General features: G+C 36.7%; 1 protein-coding gene and 1 pseudogene across 1 annotated transcript in view; both read left to right on the top strand.

Moving 5' to 3' along the window:
- The window catches only part of LOC138808754 (tyrosine-protein kinase FRK), an 87,399-nt gene that overhangs the window by 54,578 nt on the left and 13,743 nt on the right, over positions 1-19,078 (top strand). The window contains exons 3-4 of the mRNA XM_069994936.1: positions 14,822-14,985; positions 15,887-16,055. Of these exons, the coding sequence (XP_069851037.1) occupies positions 14,822-14,985; positions 15,887-16,055 (333 nt within the window). The remainder of the gene's footprint in view (positions 1-14,821; positions 14,986-15,886; positions 16,056-19,078) is intronic.
- LOC138808759 (coiled-coil-helix-coiled-coil-helix domain-containing protein 2 pseudogene) lies at positions 1,173-11,019 on the top strand (annotated as a pseudogene).

Below are 19,078 nucleotides of genomic sequence, written 5' to 3'. Positions count from 1 at the left end.
CTGCCTTGAGTCTTAGCAGCTTGATCCAGGTTCTGCTGAATGTCCTGACCTTGAACCAGAACCCAGGTGACAGCCTGGCCTGGGGCCCTCTGCCCTTAGAACTACAATCCAACCTTCTGAGGTGGACAGTGAGTTCATGGAGGAGAAGACCGAGTTCCTAGAAGCCAGAGGTCACCACATGGAGGATGGCCGTGGCCTAGTCTGGGTCCATGACAGCTGCAGAACCAACAACTTCAGCATTGATCCTCATCATTGATGTGCAGGACCTGTAGGGCCCAGATGCAGCTGGATTCATGGTCCTATAGAGCAGCAGGGTGGGGTGGGGGTCTCTGCTTCCTTCCTTTGAGTGTTCCCAGAGTCCTTCCATCTCTCAGGTGGTCTCAGGGGGATCCCAGGGATGCTCCAGATAAGGGGCTTTAGGGAGTGTTTAGCAAACACGAATCTCAGAGTAACTGGAAAATTCATCATTAAGAGAATGTCAGTATGCATGACCACCCAGGCAGGACCTTAAGGAGTCTGTCTGTCTGTCTGTCTGTCTGTTGATCTGTCTCCTATTACTTCCCTCAACCATGCTGGCTCAAGGGTCTTATCACTCCAACATCTTCAGACTGGTCTGACTTGGGCCCTGTCTTCCAGATCCCTTTGCCTGTCCCCAGCCTTATTTCATAAGTGACTAGGATTTAAAAAATGGAGAGTGGTAGCCTTCTTTTACCTCCAGGTTAAGGCAGGGACTTCATCTAACGGTCCCAGGGTTGAGGCATAAAGGTGAGGATGGAGCCAGCTCAGAAGCTTCCATTTCCGAAGGGTCATTAAAGAAAGATATTGTTTAAAAAAGGGTTCAGTAGTAATGCTAAGAAAAATCACTATTGCATTCCCTCTACCCTGACTTGACAAAGCATATTAAAATCTGAGTCCGATAAGAAAATAAATTAAAAATCTTTAGCACAAAATTATCTAAACTTCTTGGTTATTGAGAGTTTTTTAATATAAAAAGTTGCTTGGGAAAAAATAATTGTATGAGATGACACATGATAACCTGGAGATAGAGAGGAAAATACATACACTAAAAGGAACAGAAGAACAATTTTGAACACATTTGATTAGAAACTATGGTCACAAGAAAGTACAAAAATGCTGTGAAATAAGGCATAACAGTCATCACAGTGAACAAAATGGTCTCCCATGCGAAAAACAGCTGGCGATCGTACATGCCTGAGGAGCTCTGGAGGAAAGAAAGAGGGATGAAAGTAAGGAAGGCTGGTGTATAAAGTGGAGAGTTCTCTTTAAATGTACTAGCATAATTAAATGCAGGTAACAGTAATGATGGAGCAGAAGAAAAAATTCCTGAGGTAAAAAAACATATTTTCAGATTGAAAGGGCATAGTTTCCCAAGCAAAATATATTAAAAATATCTATCCCTCAGGTGTTTTTCCAGTGTACTTCAATATCAAGTATATATTTTAAAGAATTCTATGAGATTCAGGTAAAAAGTAATTTCAGAAGAATGAAAATTGAGTTGGCTTTAAAATTCTCCTTCACACCATTAAACGCCATGAATTTATATAGCCAATAAAGATTTTTTTTCTTTTTTTTCTCTCTGATAAAGTTTGAAGGCATACTTTTTTTGGTTTAACTTTACTTATAAGACTGATAAGTTATATAATTGTACCAAACTTTTAACAGTTTCTGACATTTACTTTCCAACATTCATAAGTGTGTGTGTATTTGCAGATTTCATGCTATTTCAACCCTAAAATTTTACTATTAGTATGTATGTGATATGATTACTCTCTGAAGTAATATATACTCTGCTGTGTGCTATGATACAATTATGTAATCCATTAGTGAAAATATAATCAAATCTTTCCAAACTTCTAGCCCTTTATTTGTATTATGTACAATAGGAGAATTATACATTGAATTTGGTCATCATTTTTTTTCTTTTATCATGAAGAGTCAAAAGCCTTCAATAGCTCTGCTTTACAAATGACATTAATTCCCTATTTACTATGCCATTTCAATCTTTGATAGTTTTACCAAAATTCATTTCCAGCTTGGATCTTTCACATAACCTTAAATCATACTTTACTTCCTGAGAGATTCACAACGGCTATTGCATGGTTAAGCCTTATACTTCTTGTCTTTTTAAAAAAGGTTTTGATTTTACTTTCTTAACATAGTGTCTGGCATGCAGATAATTTCCTTTTCCTTTTTTAATAAAATATTTGCTTACAGAGGTTGTATAGTTTAAAAAAGATCCTCCTGAATTTTCCCCTTTGCTTCTCCTTTTCATATAATTTGGTTTGGCTATGAAGTGCTTTTCTTCAGCTCCAGTGACTTGTATTAAAGGGTTGGTTGCCAGATTATGGACTTTGGGAAGGAGATTAGGTCCTAGAGGCACTAACTTCACTAGTTCCTTGACTTGATAGCTGAGTGGGCTATTAGGCAGTTGGGAGCTGGAGGCCTGACTTTGAAAGTTGCATTTTGTCTCCAGGCCCTTCTTTTCCTCTCTGCTTCTGGCTGCCATAAGGTGAGCAGCTTTCCTCCACCACACCCTGCCATCAGTATGTTCTGTCTCACCATAAGCCTGAAAGCAGTGGAGCCAGCTGATTATGAGATAATACTCTGAAAAATTGAGCCAAAATAAAAACTTTCCACCTTCTGTTTTTATCACCAGGACTTTGTCACAGGGATGAAAAGTAATGCATAGAAAAATGATTTTTAAAAGTATTGGGAGGTTTGTTCTGAGCTAATTTTTAATCATTTACTTTATTCAGCAACTTATTCATTTACTGATCCATCATAGAAGTTTCATTTATGTTTACTTTGAAGAATCATTGGGTAAACAAATAAATAGGTTACATCAGACTAAGTGTCATAATCAAGTTATCTGCACAGTGCTTTAAGAAACCCAGAAAAGAGAACAAATGATTTTCTGTAAGAGATTAATAGGGGATAGCATTACAAGAGAGACAAAACAAAAATCAATACTCTAGCTAATAATTAATGAAAATCTATGGAAAATAGTGGGCACAACTTAATATTTTTGTACAGATAATGTCTGGAACTAAGAACTTCCCTTGAAAAATCATATGATTCTCCTCAAATCAACAATAGGGAAACTCTGCAATATACTTTCTTTTGTATGTGCCAGTCCTGGGGCTTAGCTTAGTCACTGACCTTGGCTTTTGTACTCAAGGTTAGCACTCTACCACTTGAGCCACAGCTTCATTTCCAGCTTTTTTTTGGTGCTTACATTGGATATAAGTCTCATGGACTTTCCTGTCTGGCTTGGCTTTGAACCATGGTCCTTAGATCTCAGCTTCCTAAGTAGCTAGGATTATAGGCATGAGCTACCTGGATTCTGTGATGTATTTTTTAACTCTTTAAAATAAAATATGTACCTGTGTATTGTTTACTCACATTTTGCCACCAGTGTGCCTGAATAGTTAACAAAGGTATTGCATTGTAGGTACTATACACGTGCTCATGATTAATTCATTATGGATGACATTTTCATAGTTCTAGAACTGATCCTTGTATCTAGTTTTTTGTTTAGATAACAAACTTATGTTCTCACAGTAGAAAAAAAAGAGAAAAAAAAGTTTTGAGAAATGGAGAGGCAAAGAGTTTTGAAAAGCCATGGTGCTGAGTCTTGATTGAAAGGCAATCAAGGAGTTTTGTCTATTAAAATGAGAGCCAGTTCCCCCTTTATTTTATAAATGTGGCCTAGGATCCTTAGTTAAAAATCCAAGCTGGCCAGCTTCTGCTTCCCATTCTTGTAATAAGGCCACCTGAGGGGTTCAGTCAAACATATGCTCCCTCTTGTGGCATGCCAGAAAACAACATGCAGTTTTCATGATCAGTATGTTAATTTGCAAGAGGAAATGTCTGATTTTACTTGACAAAAATATGATTTAAAACGTCTAGGAACTTGAGCTATAAATGAAAACACAGCCAATTGGTAGGATTGACTAGGGTTTAAAGTTACGTCATGATTTTACACATCTATTTTCTAGGTGGTGATTACTATGAAATATGTGTTCATAGAATAAAATTGAATGAAGTAACTATAATACAACTTAATAAGATAGTAGCTCCAATCTTAAACTGAATATTTAAAATGACGTGCATATTTGCTGATTTATAACTATCAGGATTTCATTAAACATGAAGTCACTTATAATGCATTTTAGAAATGTGCTTTGCATTAGTCTATGGGAAATTTTGGCATGGGAACCAAATCGTTGTCTTAAAAGCCTGTGCACACCAGAGATGAAAACTTATATTGCTCTTTGTTTCAGCAGGGCAGGGACTTTCTTTCAATACCTTTTCTCTACATAACCAACTTATAACCACCTGCAGGTGTTTCTTAAACAATTTTGTGAAAAGTAAAATACAGAGGAGGTAAAAGCATAAAAGAAGAAAAAAGCAAAATTATGCTCCTATTTTATGTAATTATAATGAGCAGCATTTTCTATGTCTCTATTATCTGTATAATCTTAAGGAGAAGCTTCCCTTTAATGACTTTGAATCCATCCATCTATCCATCCATCCCTGGGGTATTCATTTATTTAATGCCTACTGGGTGCTCTTACGTTTTCTTAAGATATGGTCCCCACAATCAAAGGGCTCAAAGTCCAGTAGAAGTAGATTGAAAATAAACAGTTGCAATAATTGTGGAATGAATGCAGTCATCTAAGTAGACATGCAGTGAAATATTAAGAAGCAAGAGAGGTGCTCTATTTACTTCTACATCTGCTACTACTGCATTTAGTGGTCTGGAGTAATCTAAATTGTTTGCAGTGCTGGAATCTAAGACTGGGCTTCATTTTTTTTTTCATCATGGAAAAACAAAAACAAAAAAAAAACTAAAGCATCTTGAGATTTTCTTGTAGTGCATAGTTCATATTCTCTTTTTTCCTTGTCTTTTTATTAACAGACTCTGAAAAAATCTCGAAACTTTCATGAGCAGAAATCCTAGAGAAACAGCTTCCACTATCAGGCAGTTTGGTTCATTTCTTTAGAATTTGGTTCTTATATTTAATAGGCATATCCTGCATTTGAATATTTATCATTCAATTGGGGTAAGATTTTCCTCATCTACAAAATATTTTAAGTTGGCTTAAAATGCTGAAGCACAGTATAAAACACTAAAACATAAAAAAGACAAAATCAATAGACAAGATCTTGTTTAGTCTCTAATGGGAGATAAGTATCTAGGTTAAGAAGTCGGTTTATCCTGGGCTTTTCTGGCAGATAAAGCAAAAAGAGAAATACATTACCTCTTGCTGACTTATGGAAACAAAAATGAATTGTGATTTTAAACTCTGAATTCAAAAGAAATAAGTTTCATGCCTTTTTTACACGAACAGTATCAGTATCATAGTAGAATATATTTTGATTGAGCTTGTCTTTAGGTGGTTAATTTTTATGTTGCTTTCCTAAAAAAAAAACCCAGAGGCATTATGTGTGTTCTTCTATTTTAAAAGCTATGTAGCTTTGAAAGAGTTGCCTTAGAACACAAATAAAATACTCAAAAATCTGTCAGTTGGAGATCTGCCCTCATGTTGACAAAATTAATCATATTTGCCCATATGCAGTTATGGTTTCTACAAGGAATATGATCTAGGTTCTTTAACAATCCAAGATATGTGAGTTGTCAGATGTATCTTCATCTTCGAAATTGCATTCTCAATCTTATAGCCACCTATTTTTCACTTAATATATTATATATATGTATATATGTGATGTGTATACATGCATATATATGCATACACTTCTTTTTGCTAGATAATCTGTAGAATTACACAGATTTTACAATTTAGACTTACTTCTCAGACTTACTATTACAATTTGGTAATTATGTAAAAATGCTACAGTCAACATCTTATGCATTTAACTCTTATTTGATTAAATTTCACATTGGAAATTGGTTCATAATAATGATCATCATAGAATTGATCCTGTATAATGTGCTGGCATATTTATTATTAGGAATTTTTTTGATGATATTCCTTATTCCATTTTTCTATGTATTTCTTTTTGAGGCTCTATATTAGAAATTTCTCTCCCTTTAATACCAGAAATAGTTGTGTGTGTGTGTGTGTGTGTGTGTGTGTGTGTGTGTGTGTGTGTGTGTGTGTGTTAGACTAATAGTTTGTTGATATTTTATCCAGGGAACTAGGTAACTGAAAATGTTTCCTTCTTACTATGAGCTGTTGGAAAGATGCAGAGCCAAATCTTTTGCTAACATCTCACCAACTTGGATGCATACCTAACATAAAATAATTTAGCCATGTTTCTAGAGTCATCAGTCTGTCCTTTACCTTTTGTTATATTTCCTTCAAAGGAACCTTAGGTTTTTATCTTAGTTTTTAAGAGCTGGAGGTTGAACCTGGGTTTTTGTGCATATTTTACAGGTGCTCTGTCACTGAGTTACAGTCCTAGTCCCCAGATCCACTGATTTTAAATTTTATCTTGCAATATTTTGTAATTGATGCAACCATTTGAACCTTTCCAAAACAAGGGATAGATGTAATTAAATTAATTCATTTAAACATTCCAATAAATTCCTTCAAGGCAGTTGTGAGAACTGAAAGTACTATTCTCATGTCACATTATATGTTAACCCTGTGTAAGATTTTCTTCAAGTCACTAAGATATTACAATCTGAGGATGTTAAATTCTTTCGATTTATTGTACTTAATAACATCTAGTGAAGTTAGGAGTTCTGAGAGGAATAAAAAATCAAGTCATTTTCTGAAGTGTTCTTTGCAGAATCAAGTATTGAAAACACTACTTTTGTGTGAAATTGTGCTAGACAATATTTTTCAAGTAAATTAGCAGACAAGATGTGAAATATTACAATTATGTATTATTAATGAAAAAGTGTTCATCTGCTTAGGTGAAAGACAAGAAAATGATAAAATTGACAATCTCTTCTGAAAATTTATGGATCAGCTAAACTGAATTCAATTCGGGGAGCCAGAAATGGATGGGGGGGTGCTATATAACATGGAGGAGATAGTTAGGTTTTGCCTGACTAAGATACCTCTGACAAACATTGTTCCTAGACTAGTTAACTTCCTGGAAATTTCCAAGACATGAGAGCTATCAACCCTGTACTGTTTAAGTAGGCTAGCTTTTTTATTTCTTTAGTCAACTAACATAGACATTTTCTTAATGAATCTGAACCTAACTCAATCTATTAGTTTAACAGCAAAACTTACTGACTCAGTGTTCAAAGTATATTAACCATACCTGGATGGAAGCCAGGTACTTTCCTGGACTGACGAGTTAAGTTGTATGCATAAAATGAATCAGTTGTGTTTGTTTCCTTGGGTCCAAGAAGACTTCTTCCCTTAGAAGTCAATAACCTTTCTATAGGAACCATCTATCTATATGCAAACATATATGGAGTTTCAACTCAGGGCTCATTACTGCTAGGTGATTGCTCTATTGCTTGGGCCATACCCCTAGCCTTTTTGTTGTTCTTGTTGTTTTGGTTTGTTTAAAGATAAAATCTCACACTTCTTTTCAAGCTGGCTGTGCATTGTTATCCTCCTCCTTCTGCTTCCAAAGTAGATGAAGTACAGGCATACCTGGCCCAGTATTTGAAGTTAGATATACTATCTCCTTTCAAAATTACTCATACTGGAGTCCTATTCTATATGTTGTGCAGGAAAAATTCAGTGTAAAGTAAGCATGTGTCTTAAATTCTGTTTTAATGAGAGATGCAACATGTTTAATGAGAGATGACATGTTTTATTCAACTTGGTGTAGAACTAAGTTGGTATGGGTTTTGAGGCAGTGGTGTAGGGAGAATCATCAAGGTTACCTTTGTAATAAACCTCGTAAAAATGAGGCAAATCGATAGGAGTTTATATGTGTAGGTGTTCTGTCATCAAGGATTAGTAGCCCTAAATGTTTGGTAGACACCTTGTTGTGTAGCTATTACTGTGGAAAATGTTACTTTGGTGGAATTGTCTTTGATTTGTTGACAATGCTATTTAATAGTACTGATATTGTAATACGACACTCACACATTGCACTTTAGAAATATCTATCATTCTTTGTGAACAAAGACACTCAAAATCTCCCTGTGAGGGCATACAGATAAGATCATTATTCTCATTTTCTAGGTAAGGAAACTGAAATGAAATTCCTTGCCTAAGGTCAAAGAACAAATCACTGGCAGAATAAGATTAGGGTGGAGAGAGTTCTTGATTTTCAATCCTTTGCTCGGTGAAAGAAATCGTATTGTTTTACTCAGTGTGGAAACAGATTAGTATCAGTCAGTAGGAATAAAGCTATGCTTAGCTGAGGCCAGAAGACCTGCTGGAAGATGAAAATCTGCTCAATCAACCATTTGGTTATCTATAAAATGCCAAACCATTTATTATACTGATATTATTCACTGCACTGGCTAGGCATCTTGATGGCTTTCTGACACAGCCTCAAAATCTATATTTATGCTATGTTCCAAAGTTAGTTTTGAGAGTTCTCTTTTTTAACTATCTAATTTTGGAATATCTTGACTTTATAATTATTCAAGTCCTATATGACAAAATCTTACAAGACTTTTATTTAGTGACAAGCTCTTTTCTATTGTCAAAGATGGTGTCAAGTGAGACCTTATTGTTCAGCAGTAGCTGGGCTGCTGTTCCTGTCTCCAGCCATATGAATGCATGGGGTCTGACAAATAGGACTGCAGTTTCAGATCTCATCTAAATGACATAGGATGCTCCCAGAATGACCAATTCTGGTTAGGGCGGTAGCCAAATGATTGGATGACTTGTGTTGTGTATGGTTCAAATAGAAGTTAATGTTCATAAATAGGTGAACGGTTTCAATGTTTAACAGATCTTTATTGTATTCCTCATATATGTACCTACATCTTTGCAATAGATTATAATTCTTAGACATGTTCTGGTAGATTAATCAGCTTAATATTTTCTCCTAGGTCAAACAGCATAATGAGAGAAATGATTGTAAACTCTGGATTCCTAGTCACTGGGTTCAATCATAATGTTACTGACTTTGTCGATGGATGACTATAATTAGCATATATAGTTCTGCAGCTGAAATACTAAATGCTTAACCAGTCTGGACTCAGAGTATTCTAGTATAAGAAAAGTGAACAGGTATTGTCATTCAGTTATATGCTGCAGGATTTAGAGTAGGTTTCATTAGTAATAAAGGTCACAACAAACCACAAAAGGAATAGCAAGTTGCCTTCTCTTTAGTTCTAAGACTCTTGAAACCCTTGGCAGCCCATAGTTAAGGGTTTAAATTTGTAGTTATAAAGATCTGGCAAACATTTGTTTGTATTTTCTTTATGACCAATAGCAATAGCCAAAGTGATTTCAATTGCTGTGATTTGCATCTCTTATTAAGAAAATAAGGTATACTTTAGCTCTTCAGTCATCTATTAACTTTAATCTCTAGCTTGAAAGCCATTAGATCTTTTGTAGTCCATTAAAATGAAATTGGTCAATTTGTGTTTATTGTAGCTTACTTCAATTTCCAACTAAAAGATGTCTTACCTTGTTTTAAAAAGCAGAATTAAAAATAGCCTTTCCTCACTCCCAATTATAGACCTATTGGCTTGCTGGATACTTTAGCTATACTTTATACTGTTCTTTTTGATAACTAGCAAAGCTTAGACTTTCAGGCCAATAATTTGTATAAATTTCAGGTATATTTTATATTTTGCTGTGTTTCTACTTTTAGTATTTTCATTACACTGTAAATAAATGAATTGTGACAGATGTGATATTATTTATAGCTGTTCAGATTTTTTGTTGGCCTTTTAATCCATACACTGGAGTTTATTATGGGCTAAGCTCTATACCTGAATCAAATTTCTATTAGATGTTGAGAATATAGGGCAATTATTCTTTCTCCAAGAGTTGTAGTCAATGGAACTGGTAACTTGACAGATGAGAGTACAAGGATTCATTGGTCATAAAAGATTTTAACTTAAGAAACAGTATTCTTTATGGAGGGGCTTTTAATTAAAAAAGATGAAAGTAAAGGCTTTTATATGCAAATTATGTCATTTTATGGTCATGCAGTAGACATATCTTTTTTATTTTATTTTATTTTTTCAGTTTTGAGGCTTGAATTCTGGGTCTGGGCACTGTCCCTGAGCTCTTCAGCTCAAGGTGAGCACTCTACCACTTGAGTGCCACTTCTGGTTTTCTGGTGATTTATTGAAGATAAGAATCTCAAAGGCTTTCCTTCCCTGGACTGGCTTTGAACCATGATCCTCAGATCTCAGCCTCCTGAGCAGCTAGGATTACAGGTGTGAGCCACCAGTGCCCAACTAAAGTGGACACATCTTTAACAACTCAAACTTTACTGGAAACCCACTGGTTATGAAGAATCTTAGAGTCATAAGGCCCTAGGTTTGAATTCTGGCTCTGTCACCTCCAACTTTGTGATTAGTAAAATGTGCCTAGTAATATCTACCTTATGTAACTTGAATGAAGATACCATAAGATAATGTAAAATAGCACATAGTATAGTGATTAGATCAATAAATATGGCTATCCTAGACTACTTACATGGCATTTTTGACTGATGCTCTAAAATAAAATGATTCCCATCTCCCTGGCAGCCTGGGCTGATGGCCCAGATGGCATCCACAGCCGCTGGTGTAGCTGTGGACTCTGCTGTTGGGCACGCACTGGGCCATGCCATCACTGGCGGCTTCAGTGGAGCTGGTAATGCTGAGCCTGCCAGGCCGGGCATCACTTATCAGGAGCCCCGGGGAACTCAGCTGGCGCAGCAGCAGCAGCAGCAGCAGCAGCAGCAGCAGCTTAGTGGCCCATTCTCCTATGAAAGAAAGCAGTTTTTGGAGTGTGCCCAGAACCTGGATGATTCTAAGCTCTGTGAGGTGCTGAAGCAGTGCAGAATTGCAAATGGACTAGTTTAACCATGAAGTGCAAGTTGAAGAAATGGAAAATCACCTCTGACGACCAAGTTAATTTAACATGGAAATGTAATTGGTAGTGACACTATAGAGTATAAAACTATAAGTTAACTTCTTGTTGTTAATTGCATGGTTGCCTCAGAGTGGCCATGGAAGAGGGTATTGTGATCTTAATACAACTTCACTGAGATGGTATAGAGTTGGGGCTGAGAGGTGTTTGTGTGGTCTTCATTGTTCTGATGTGATTTTGAGTTAATTAGAATAAACTGATTTCTTCAAAAAAAAAAAAAAAGAAATAGAATTCCAAAGCCAGATTCTCATAAAGTTTACAAAGAAACTGGTCCAAGACAGGTATTGCTGCTTGTGGATCCCTCTTCTTGTTAGTGATTTTGAAAGTACACAAGAAGTGAAAGGGAGGAAGAATTTGCTAAGGGCATTTTGCTTGTGGAGAAAGCACTAACCACAACTGCGCATCCTCACTCTTTGACCTCAATCTTATGAGGAGGGGCTCGAGGGAAGCCGATCTGGGAGCTTCCTCTCTGCTCTCTGCAGTTGGGAATTGAGAGAAGAACAGGTGCCCAATACAGCCTGAGAAGATTAAGATAACCTGTGGGAGAGCATTAGCCGTGCCTTGTGGCACAAGCCTCTCTTCCCAATAACTAATGGAGAAGACAAGAACCGGACTATAAAGGGGGGGGGCCTCCTTCCAGAACAAATATGCCAGAGATCTGTGGATGGATAGTCTGGAGGAGTTTGGGGTTCTTCTATCCAAGTGAGCTTCTGTCAAAGGATGCGGGGAGTGTGTGCTAGGTGGACTGACAATAAAAGAAGCTGAGAGGCTCTGGGTGCAGGCAGCCTGGGAAACTCCTGTCTCTTGGGAGCTGCAGTGGAGCTGCTGGCGGGAAGGGGACGCTTCAAAAGGTGATCATGAGAGTCCAAGACAGCAGTCAGAGGGGAAGCCCTGCGCAGGCTCAAAGTGTGAAGCCCACCAGCCTTGATGCCATTTAAGTGAGCCAACTCATCCTTCACACTCTCCTTCCACTGCTCCTACCCTTGAATCTCAGCAGGCAGGGGAAGGGGAGAAAGCAGCTCTAGGCAGAGAAATAAAGAGGAAACCACCCACGTTAAAAAAATACTACTGCCTTTTTCAGTCTGAAGCAGGCCTGGGTTTTGGATAGGCAGAAATAGGACCTTTTATCAAGGAATGGAGTGTTTTGGTTAATCTCTTGGACTGAGCATTCTTAGTTTGAATTTGGAGTCTGTAATTTTAAGTGAACTATGATTGTCTGATCTCTAAAAGTGAGCAGAAAAACTTATGTGGCACTTTTAGCTAAGGATGATGGAGTGTAATCTGCTTTAAGTACAAATTCAATATTACTAGAAATAATGAAAAGCATGTGATTACTTATTAGTGGTGCTGATCTGCTATATTGGTTGCATCATTTTCTTTTTTTTTTTTTTTACTTATGTTGGTAAGGGAAAGATACCATCAAAGTTAGCATTGTAATTCTCTACTTTTTACTTTTAATATTTCCTATATTTTTATGACACCCTATAAATATCACTATATCACAAGTGAACTCTGGCAGTGATTTAGGAAGGCATTTTGTAACCAGGATTCTCATCACCTATGAGAAAATTTATTTCCTTAAAGATGTTGTTCTATAAATACTGAGAATTTTTTTATATCCAAGGTAGAAATCAGGTAGTATTTGCTGTAACTTTTGGTTCCACTACATAGCAGCTTGGGGGTTTGAACACAAACAAGAGCAGATAATCATATTTTTAGTATTCTTTCAGTGCATGAGACATGTTAGAAAGCTGTACAATTCACAAATGTTTAATGAATATTCACAGACTAAACACATCCATGTAACCCATACTCAGTCATAACATAAAATACTACTGAAACCCTTTCTCACTGACTTCATATGTCAATGGTTGTGCTTGTTTTAAAACAGTTTCACACTGAAGCCATACGTGTATGGATTCACTTTAGGTGTTGTTATAGATGTTTAATTACAAATCTATATTGCATTCTGCCAGACAAATATGCAACTATTTATTAATTAACTCTATTACATCAGCTGGTAGGCATTTGGATTGTTTCCAGACATAGGTTTTAAAAATATTGCCACTAGAATGACTCATACACATACACTTGAGTGACTATGCAATGCATTTTTACTGATGTCATGTTTAGGAATGGATTACTATAAGTATGACAATGTTAATTTTTAGTATACAATAAACAATTTTATGAAGTAATTATAAGAATAACACCTCTATCAACTATGTATGAGAAATCATTCCACTTCCTTGTCAACACTTGGTATCCTCTTAATTTTTCACTCTAGCTAGGCTGGTGTGTGCTGATTGGTTTTATAGAAAATCTTGTCTAGCCACTGGCATATTTGGGTATACTACTGAGTTCGAAGTGAGAAATATTTGACTCTGTTTTCTCTCTTTTCATGAGAACATTGATTTAGCTTAGCTGTTTTTGAGGGACCTCAGGATAGCTGTATTTGTGATCCATGCTGGCCAATACGTTGATCAGTAAGCATGAATTGTGTCAGTCAATATTTTGAAGGCTTGTGCAGGACATCTGATTTAAACTAATTTAAACAAAAAGTACCCAACCCTTGTTGCTGAAAAGACAGGTTGCCAACTCTAGAGGCTAAGTTTTGCTTTCCAAATGAAGACTACTTTTTTTTTTATCAAGATGTTTTGCTTCTGGTAAGCTTGCCTCTCTGCTGTAGGAAAGAATTTTCCTGATAACTCCAAAGTCTTCAGTAGAAACACAAAGCAATGAGACCAGCAACAGCAACATTATTTTTGTCTTTCTGGAGCTCCCTAACATGAGTCCTAGAAGTGTTCATGGACCTTCCTTAGCTCAGGGCAGGGATGAGGTCTCTCTACAACACAAGCTCTTACAGGAGCAAAGATTCTCTGAGAAAATTGGAATGCTGTTAACAATGGAAGAGACAGTGGTTGGTGGCAGGCAGATGTAACAACATATACACAGTAAGTCAAATTTATCCTAGGACTAATCAGAGAAGTTGTACATGCACACCACATCATGTAGACCCTGTGGAAAGTCTTTTATTGAACTGTGCTGGGATATGTTGTTATCTTCTTGAATTGAGGGACAGTGTAATGAGAAACCTGTGGAATTCCTTATAATATGGTAAGGTAGCACTAAGGATACATTTTATTTCAGGCTCAGCATCATCAAATTCCAAGGGTAGCGTTACTGGAAAGAGTTGAACTGTTTCTTAATACCTTTATGATGTTGCCTTTTGGACACTATGATTTCTGAAACTGGTAAAGTTAGATCACCAGAGTCCATTTCTATAGCTTGTTTTAGTGAAGTATTATATACATATTATATGGCTTCGAAGCATGGGATGATTTCAGTGCCAAGCACACTCCTTCATTTTTACCTTCTGTTTCCTTCAGTGTGATCCCCAGTTCTTTTTTCTTCTTTTGTTAATCCTTTTTTTTTTCAAAGAAAATTAAGTAGTTGGATCAGTCTTTTTCTACTGTTAAGTGTATCCATTATAAATTTGCTTGAGCATTTTCTAAGAACTTGAAAAATAGAGTATTTTGTGTCAATTTAATTCTACATAGAAAAACCATCACAATACAAAGAAATGTGTGTGTTTTTCCTAAAATTATTTTCATGATATAGTTGCATAGAGTGCTTTCAATCCCAGAGTCAGGCCATGAGGACAATGTATCTTGATCAATGTCACCCCTTTCATTGTTCTCCCTCATATGATTACATTGCTCAGTATTTAAAGAGTATACATTGAATGAAATGACTGCATGATGCTTGGTTATGACAAGAAGCTTACTAACCAGACTTACTTTGGGTTTCAGTTTTAGATGAAGGAGTTGTGAAACACTACAGAATCAGAAGACTGGATGAAGGGGGCTTTTTCCTTACCCGAAGACAAACTTTCTCCACACTGAATGAATTTGTAAACTACTACAGCAATCAAAGTGATGGCCTGTGTGTCAGGCTGGGTAGACCATGCTTAAAGGTGAAATGCTCTCAAGCTATGTTGGATTGTCTTTGAATTCTCTTTCCTTTGAGATAGTGGAGTATTTGTTACACAATGTCAGTTTCAAAAGAGACAGTACAGTGCATGCTAAACTTGACTGAACTTTAGGAAGGCAGAGCTGTGTGCCAGTTTTGTTTATTGAATGATCCCCAGCTGATGATTAGAACTTTTAAAAATTAACTAAAAGAAGCCGGGCACCGATGGCTCACGCCTGTAATCCTAACTATTTAGGAGGCTGAGATCTGAGGATCACAGTTCAAAGCCAGCCCAGGCAGAAAAGTTTGTGAGACTCTTATCTCCAATAAACCACTAGAAAACCAGAAGTGGAGCTGTGGCTCAAGAGGTAGAGGGCTAGCCTTGAGCTGAAGAGCACAGGGACAGCACCCAAGCTGAGTTCAAGCCCCATGACCCACCAAAAAAAAAATTAACTAAAAGAGTAAAGAAGAGAGTGAACAAGTAAATAGTAATTTTGAAACAATATAATTTTATTCTGCAAAATATGATACCTAAAAATCAATGATTTAACTGCCGGGTGTGGGGAGGACCTGCAAGTGAGTTGGAATGCTGAATAAGTTTTGACATGGGAGGGTTTAGTAGGCAAATTGGCAGAGACCTGTGTCAGGCTGTGTCATGCTGTGTGAACCTGATGGGTGCTGATGGATGAGATAGACAGACTTGGGGCTGTAGGCTTGGGGACAGGATCAGTGAAAAGAGTTAGGAGTGCAGCCTCCCACAATGGTTTTCCACTTTAAAGTAATTAGAATGTCATTTATTTTATTGTTCTTTTCAAAGCGACCATTTTTCTCTTAAAATGTACCCAGATGATTATTTTCCACAAAAAGCATCACGTCTACCGTATTTTCCTTATTCTGGGAAACAGATACAGGTCCCAACTCCTTTTGATTTGTCCTATAAAACGGCAGACCAGTGGGAGATAGACCGCAATTCTGTACAGCTCCTGAAGCGACTGGGATCCGGCCAGTTCGGAGAAGTGTGGGAAGGCCTGTGGAACAATACCACTCCAGTTGCCGTCAAAACGTTAAAACCAGGTAGGAGAATATCAAAGTTGAAATGGCATATGCTGATTGTTATGAGCACAACTTGCTACGATAAGTGTCTAAGAGGACAGCCAGGGTGATCAGTGATCCAATGCTGTCATCATTCTTTCTACCCTGGCCCACCGACAGCCTTGAAACAAAACCAGCTCCCTGAATCAGCTAAGCTTAAAACAGCCCAACTGAGCTTTTACCAGTGCATTTCTTCTTTAAAGTTAGGATTCAATCTTTTAATGTTCTTCTTCCCCTTTGTTCCTAACTTTAGATAAAAAATTGACTAAAATGTTAAAAAGAAAACAGATTGAACATGGGTACTATCCACAGATTAACTGTATTAAACACTGCTTGGTCCATCTAAAACTAAGTTCAATTTTGAAAATCTAGGAACTATTTTTATTTTCATCTTCATTTCCTCTTCCCTGGAAGGCAAACATAGTGTAAGATCAATATTATCCAGCCAGAGAATCAATTAGTCTTTCCATTTTAAAGATGGGCTGAAAGAATCTAGAGAGATTGAGTAACTTTGCTATGGCTTGCTACTCAACTGTTCTTGATCAAAAATTTGAACTACTCTTTTCCTCAGTTTTATCTACATTTGGAAAAATAGAGATAACAATAAGGCTAGCCTTGAAAGGTTGTATGAAAACTAAATTAGGTCATTAGTAGAAATGCTTTGCATAACTTGTGGTTTATAATAGTCACCAATAAGATATATAATAATTATTGTTATTATTATTAAGTCAATAAATGGCAATGCTGGAAATTGAACACACATCCATCACTACTATAGTATCATACATCCCATGGAAGTGACACTTTCTTATAAAATTTTCAAATGATAAGTTCTTTGGGGAAAAACTTCTTAGTAATTTGGAGCTAACCAAGTAACTCAGAGGGTTACTAAGAGTTCATTTTGTCATAGTCTATTATGAAAAAGCAAGGAGATGCTCAGAATAGCAGGAATTGAAAATGTTGGGTTCTTAGGATTATAATAGTTAAGAACATGAAGACTGGGGTAAGATGAACCTGAGTTCAAACTTGATTCAGTTCTCTGTAACATTTGGACAATTGATTGACCTTTCTGAACCTCCTTACCTGGAAGTAGGTATTATAATCATTTCTGATCTGTAGAGTTTTATGAGGACACATTGAGTTAATGTGCATAAAGTGTATGCAGTGAGTTCTTAGGAAATGTTAGCTTCTAAGTGCATTGGATGGATGCACCCAGTGAGGAACAGATTTACAAGTACAGTAGTAGTTTGGTTCCAGCATTCTTATCCGCCCGGTAAACTAATTTGAGGCACTTTTATATGACCAGTTGTCATCTGAGTACATCAGCTAAAGACAATCTACTCCAGCACCTGAGACTTTTTTCAACCACCAAGTAGATAGTCTTTTAAATCCTGATCTTGTTGAAATATGAAACTGTCTAACCAAATCATTCTTTCCCCCGCAAAATAACCAAAAACAAACAAACAAACCAAGCAGCAAGATATCTTTCCTAACATTGCTTCCTAAGGCAGCCTTCTGGAGGTCAAAAGAGAACAACAAAAAATCGCATTTATTATACTAAGCAAAAGCCATGATTGTTTTCTTTGCAACAGGAATAATTATTATTGATTTACAGTGTAATAGCAGCAAACAGTTTTGGTGATTGGTTAAATGTCTTCACTTCACTGGGGCCATTTATCAATTTTAGCAGCTATTTATTGCCTAGCTGACTGCCACGCAATAAAGATGAGCTTGAAATCAACTCTCACAGAAGCTTTGACAGGCAAAAATTAATATTTAATGTTGTGCTGCTAGCTGAGTTGAGGTTGGGTCTCCCTTGTACTGTAGCTGGTGGGCTGTAATCATTGTGGCCACTGGGCAGTGCTCTAATAACATTACCAGCAGAGAAGCCTAATTTCAGCTCTTACACATATTCTGCTTGGGAATGGTTGCCTTGTCATGCAGAAATTGAATGATGCTTGCAATTGGTGCTATCCTTGGAAGCTCCATAAATCAGATTATTATTTTTAAAAATTTGAGTGTTGGATAATAAAGTATCCATATTTGACCACAGGCTAGTCATACCACTAGCTTAACAACTATTTGACCAAGAACTAAGTGATTTGTTTTGGTGTAGGAGCCTCCTTTATTTCCAGCTACAGTTTTCTATTATGACTCTAAATTTTGTCCTATTTGATTATGTGGAGTAAACCAGTGGTAGAGTTGGAATTGAGGGAGTTCAAAAATAATGTGATGGAAGAATAGGAAATATATTTTAAGGCCTTGTCCTGTCTTCTCTTCAATCAGTGTAAAACGATTATCAATTGGTTTGTTTGGATTTCTCAAGAGCATGCAAGTGTATAATAGTAAAAATAAGGATCAGCCATCATTGACTACTTGTTCCTGGTATTGCTATTATCCTGATAAATACTTTACAGTGTGAACAGGATAATTAACCACTGAAGCTCAGAGAGGTTGGATCACTTGCTTAAGATCACACAGGGAGCTAGCAGCAGAGTTGAGGTTTCTTAATAATCCAGAGTCTGTTGGACCTGCATGCTGATCTTTGAGAGTCTTGAAGGATTATCACATGTAACTCTTCTTAGCTTCATGTTAATAGATAGGTCATGATGCTGCCTTGGATTCATACAGTGTATTTATGCCTGGGTTCAAATATTGGTTGTAATATCTTCATTATGGGAAACGATGATGAGGAAATGGCTTCTAAGCATTCATGGACGATAGAGTATCCCTAGTGAATACTAAGGTGAGACATGACAGTATTCCATCAGTTCTAATAATGCTTCGGAATCCTCATATTCTACAAGACACAAAAGATTTGAAAATTACTAAAGAAATGTAAACTCCAGGTATCCTTCCTTTTAGATTTTATTGGATGTTAATGACTTGGCATGTTGTCCCAGTGAGTCAGAGTTGGACCTTTTAAGTACAATTTAACTATAGATGGATCCTGAAAATAGCCCGAAATATCATCTCCTTTATTGCTTGGTCAAACTTTTAGGGAT

Source organism: Dipodomys merriami, unplaced genomic scaffold (assembly GCF_024711535.1).
Source record: "Dipodomys merriami isolate MVZ:Mamm:240054 unplaced genomic scaffold, mDipMer1.0.p SCAF_476, whole genome shotgun sequence".
Taxonomy (NCBI): domain Eukaryota; kingdom Metazoa; phylum Chordata; class Mammalia; order Rodentia; family Heteromyidae; genus Dipodomys; species Dipodomys merriami.
Note: the sequence above shows the minus strand (reverse complement) of the source record. Positions and strands in the feature narration are given on the sequence as shown.